Raw genomic sequence first — 4,979 nt, 5'->3', positions numbered from 1 at the left:
CTGAAGACTTAAAGTACTGACTGATGTAAGCTCTGCTCCCTCTTGATCATAGCTTATGTACGTGTACATGTAATATGTTTCTTCTTTTTTTAGCCATGTGACTTTCAAGCCGAGAGGGCATCAGTCCGTGTCAAGTCAGAGCCTACTCTAATGAAGCAGTTACTATTAGCCCAACCGGATATACGGGTTAGTAAAACCAGTCTGACTACTTGTGTACTTACTCTCCCTCTCTCTAGGTTGATTTGATAAATGAGTCTATGGTAGTATTGTCTTCTGGTAGTGTTCCCATTAAACCTTTAGCTAACAGTCAGTTCTTTTCTGTCTCTTGCTCACTCACTAGTTCAAGTGGCTTGGGTGGAGGGACCACACCCAGTATTAACGTAACACTAGCAGTACAAGAGAACAAAGTGAAGCTAATATCATTAAAATATATGATTATTTTTATTTTATTTTTTAAAAATTTATTTTATAGGAGAGTAGTGAGTCTCTTTCCCCAGTTCCGTCACTCAAGGAAGGACAAGAGGAGGAAGATGGTCACAATGTCTCCAGCTCTTCATCTTCTGCCAGTTCTTCAACACCTCAACCTCCTCCCACTTCAAGTACTCTACCTGCTACAGCCCAGCCTCACTCAACTTCACAATCCCCTGATGATAGACATGCCTCAGCTAAGAGGAATTTAGCACAAGTAAGATGATCTAAGATCGCTTACCTTTATTTTAAGTACACACAATATTGTCATTAATTTTTATTTGCTGTCTTTTTATTATTTTATTCTTTTATTTTTATGTCATAGTCTTTTGAAGAAGTGTCTAGTTCATCTCCACCAGGAGGGAGTTCCTCTTTCAAACCATCGACTAGTCTAGCTTCTCCTCGCTCACTGAGTCCTCCGGTGACCACACCCACTGTATCATCTCCGCCCAGAATAACCTTCACTTCTCCCAAGACGAGTCCTTTGCTGTTATCCCAGTCTGTGGGAGGAGGAGGAGGGGGAGGACGAAAAGGAGGAGAGAAAAGAGTCATGCAATCGCATCAGAAATACTCTTCGCTCATTGCTGGTTCCTCTCCTACTTCTTCTCCTCTTAAAACCAGCAATGTAACACAGTCTGGAGGAGGTATGTGTGTTATAGGGAGCCCTGCTAATAAATTGATTAATGTTAACTGTACAGGTACTCTCTTGTTTGATCAGTTGACATCACGTCCCACTGGAGCTAAAGGAAGAGAGGTAGTGGCAGGTCCCACTACTAGAGGGACAGTCCCTCATTCCTCTTCAGCCCCTAAGCCTCAGTTGGAATATCAAACTGCCATGGAGCTTGAGTTGTGGAAAATGCAACAAGAAGAGGAATTTATGAAAGGACTCAAGTGAGCTCATAATGCGTCTCTCATTATGACGTCATTATGATGTCATTATGATGTGATAGGGAAAAAGAAGAAACTCAACTGAAGCTACTCGCAGAAGAATTTCAAAAGAGAGACAAACAGAGAGAAGACGTTTTAAAACAAAAAGTAAAAGATCTGCTTTATCTTTTTTGTTCAATATTTCCTTTGTTAGATGGATTATTATCAAAGTCTTGAGGGACAGCTGGCAAGAACTCTTAAAGAGTTAGAGTCCCAGAGGCAGAAACTGAAGGCAAGAGAGCAAGACATGGTCTCCACACAAAGAAGACTTGAAGATGAACGAAGGTCAGAGAGAGAGAGAGGAAACCATATGAAGTTGCATTATTGTGTGTGTTAATTCATAATACACTGTAGGTCTCTTCAGTATGATGCTAAACGGGAGAAAGGACTGCTACAGTCTGAACTAGAGGGAAACCTTCAAATTGAAAAGTAAAAATTTGAAGCAACAAATGAAATACTACTTTGTTACATAATTCAATAAAAATAGACTCAAATCAAAGGAACTCGCCATTCAGTTGGACAGAACGAGGAGACAGGTCAGTGAGCTAGAGAATAGGCTCCTTCAGAGAGAAGCTGAGTTTGAAATGTATAAAGACAAGATTCATTCACAATCATCGGAGACACAGCTACAAACAGAACTGGGGCTATTGAAACTAGAGAAGGTAAGAGAAAGATATTGAAACATAACGTAGTACTAGGATGGTATTATGATATTAATTATAATCCAATATATTTTAATTTAGGCTGAATTGGAACACAAGCTAGAAACAGCGACAAAGTCAAAGCAGCATTACAAAGATGAATGGAGCAAGGCACTAAAGGAGGTAGCATCACTGAAGCACAGGGAGCAAACTGTAATGAGGGACCAACTCAAGAAGCAGCAGCTGGAGCTGGAGGCTATGAGAGTCAAGTATCTTAGAGCTGAAGAGCAGCAATCCTTACAACAACAGCTCCAACAGATTAAAGATGAGACACAAAGGTTAGATGTTTATCATTTTGGAAAATATTTTGAAAATCATTTTATCCCAATGGTCAATGCTGAACTCTATCATCAACTCTTATTATTTCTTTTCTCTTTTTCTTTTATTTTTACTGATAGATTGCATGCTCAAGCATTATCAAAGACACCTGTACCAGGATCCCCTCGCCATACTCCTACCCGACAAACCACCCCCATACTCACCTCACCACGTCTCCAAACCATCGACGCTAACATTGCCAGATGGATTGAAGAGAGGAACATCCTTCTACAGACTGGAGTGTACACTCATGCTGACCCAACCATACAAAAACTGGACAAGAAGATACAGGAAGCATTATTAGAGAAGAGATCAACTTATAATTCTAGTTCTTAACACCTTTTCAGGCACATGAGACTCTAACCCACACAGCCCCTTGTCTATATTTTCTGTATCATCACACAATGTACTGCTATTAGAATTAGCTCTAGAGTTCTTACTTATCTTTTACCCATTTTACCACCCAAAGAAATTTAAAAAAATAATTAATTATTGTTTTGTTAATTTTAGAATTCTTTAACTTTTAATTATTGGGTGTGGCTCATTAATAATTATTTATTTATGAGCCACACATGCTTCTTTATAAAGACCACGTGTTTGTGTACTTTCATCATGTCTGCCCCGAGTCCTCCTATTGCTTCTCCTGTCCCTCCTGTAGTCGTCCCTACGCCATCACCTCAGGCATCCAGCCCAGAGTCTCCTCCACTCAAGAATCCAGGGGAATATGAAGAGATAGGGAAAAAGACAAAAGGTATTTTTGTATTAAAATAAGTCAAGTATTATGTATAAAAAATAAAAATAAAATTATTTTAATTATCCTGATTTTGGAGAATGAGCACTGTAACTTCTATCTGTTGGTGGAGAGAATTTGCATGGGGAATTCTACATTTTATATGATTTTTGTAATTTTCTGTCATTTACTGGTAGAGTCTATCCTTCCAAGCAATTTCGATGGTTGCAAGTTAGTCCTACAGAAAGGTCTGAGTCAGCACTTTCAGACGTCACATACGGTCACTTTGGGCTCAAGCTCTGCTCCTTCTCAGTGGCAGTTTGGAGCCACTTATGTGGGACACAATAAAGTTGGAGAGAATGATGTGAGTCTTAGCAATTGAACAAGAAATAGTGTAGCCATTCCCATACACAAGGCAGACCTATTGCAGTTACTTTAATGTTGTAAGGATGTATAATGTTGCCTTGAATAGACCTGCTAGCTATTCTTGGCTATTTTGGGCCTAAAGATCAAAGTAACCACGAATTTCCAGCAATAGAATTAGTTGTGGGCCTAGTTTTTAGTACCAATGTGTTAGCTAGTGAAATAATTAGCAAGTTTATTATTATCAGTTTATTATTCTAGTTTCGTCCAGTTCTTCTTGGAGACATTGGTACCACTGGTAATTTCACTGGTGTCTTCCTGCATCAGTACAAAAACCTGAAACTAAGGATCAATGCACAAGTATGATGCAACAGACACCTAAGCATTATGCAGGATTAAATTCTTATTTTAGACTCAAGGCTCTAAGTGGGTAGGATATCAAGGGACTGCTGATTATCTTGGACAGGATTACACAGGATCACTAACATTAGCTAACCCTGATGTCATATCAGGATCAGTCATTGCTGTTGCACAATATTTGCAATCAATAACTTCAAGGCAAGTGGAGCAACCAACCATCACTTACTCTCTCTTTTTAGGTTAAGTTTAGGAACAGAGTTACTAATACAGAAAGGTGGTGGTATGGAATTAGGTGCACTCTCCGTTGGAGGAACATACAAGACATCATCTTGGGAGGCTGCAGCTAAAATAGGAATGCAGTGGTACCTTTCTTATGTACAGAAAATACCAAACGTCAAGGTAAGAGGAATCAGTTTATTTATTTAATTGTACACCAGAGTATTGATGTCCTTATGCTATGCAAAAAGCTTGAGCTGATTCCGACTTCAATTTTCCAAGTTATGGCCATTTTTAAAAATATGCCATTTTCTGCAAAATACCCAAGACTATAGCCCATGGTTTTTTCCAAAAAATGGCTCCGAAATCACCCCCAATTTTTATTACATTTTCTGATACATATTGATGTACTTATGCTATGTAGAAAGTTTGAGTCGATTCCGACTTCAATTTTTTTGAGTTATGACCATTTTAAAAATATCTAATCAACTTATTACTTATGATAGGAGCTAACACTAGTAGCTGAATGCGAAGGTAGTCTGATGAGTGGTGAGACTGTATCAGCCATTGGATATCGCTACGACGTTGGCAACGGCTCTGCCACATTTAAAGGCAAAGTGGACTCAAAATGGACAATAGGTGCACTAATAGAGAAGAGATTGGACCCACTACCAGCCAACCTTCTTATAAGTGGACAGCTCAACCACATAAATAATGAAGCTAAATTTGGGGTTGGTTTCATGATTGGCTGAAGATTATAAGTGAATGTATGTACATGTATGTATGTATGTGTGTGTATGTATCATTTTGGAAAATTGGATTTTTTGTTATTAAGTTATTATTTAATGTACCTATTATTATTATTTACATGTGTATTTAATGTATAATAATGGTAG

At 38.5% G+C, this 4,979-nt stretch overlaps 2 protein-coding genes across 2 annotated transcripts; both read left to right on the top strand.

Annotated features, from left to right (window-relative positions):
• Window positions 1–14: 14 nt before the first annotated feature.
• On the top strand, window positions 15–2,903 carry LOC109590433 (centrosomal protein of 120 kDa-like). Its single transcript, XM_020006356.1, has 12 exons — window positions 15–25; window positions 94–186; window positions 237–407; window positions 473–685; window positions 794–1,112; window positions 1,167–1,359; window positions 1,419–1,503; window positions 1,550–1,680; window positions 1,750–1,824; window positions 1,883–2,057; window positions 2,139–2,374; window positions 2,495–2,903. Exons 2-12 carry the CDS (start codon window positions 151–153, stop codon window positions 2,748–2,750), a joined length of 1,890 nt encoding a protein of 629 aa, XP_019861915.1. The 5' UTR covers window positions 15–25; window positions 94–150; the 3' UTR covers window positions 2,751–2,903.
• An 83-nt stretch (window positions 2,904–2,986) lies between these two features.
• LOC100633533 (mitochondrial import receptor subunit TOM40 homolog) lies at window positions 2,987–4,913 on the top strand. The gene is made up of 6 exons (XM_003391263.3): window positions 2,987–3,165; window positions 3,342–3,508; window positions 3,769–3,867; window positions 3,920–4,065; window positions 4,107–4,266; window positions 4,590–4,913. The coding sequence occupies exons 1-6, from the start codon at window positions 3,027–3,029 to the stop codon at window positions 4,833–4,835; spliced, it is 957 nt and encodes a 318-aa protein (XP_003391311.1). The 5' UTR covers window positions 2,987–3,026; the 3' UTR covers window positions 4,836–4,913.
• The last annotated feature ends 66 nt before the right edge of the window (window positions 4,914–4,979 follow it).

Source organism: Amphimedon queenslandica, unplaced genomic scaffold, assembly GCF_000090795.2.
Source record: "Amphimedon queenslandica unplaced genomic scaffold, v1.1 AMPQUscaffold_10024_Cont17671, whole genome shotgun sequence".
NCBI lineage: Eukaryota > Metazoa > Porifera > Demospongiae > Haplosclerida > Niphatidae > Amphimedon > Amphimedon queenslandica.
The sequence above is the reverse complement of the archived record's forward strand: the minus strand, read 5'-3'. Positions and strand labels throughout refer to the sequence as shown.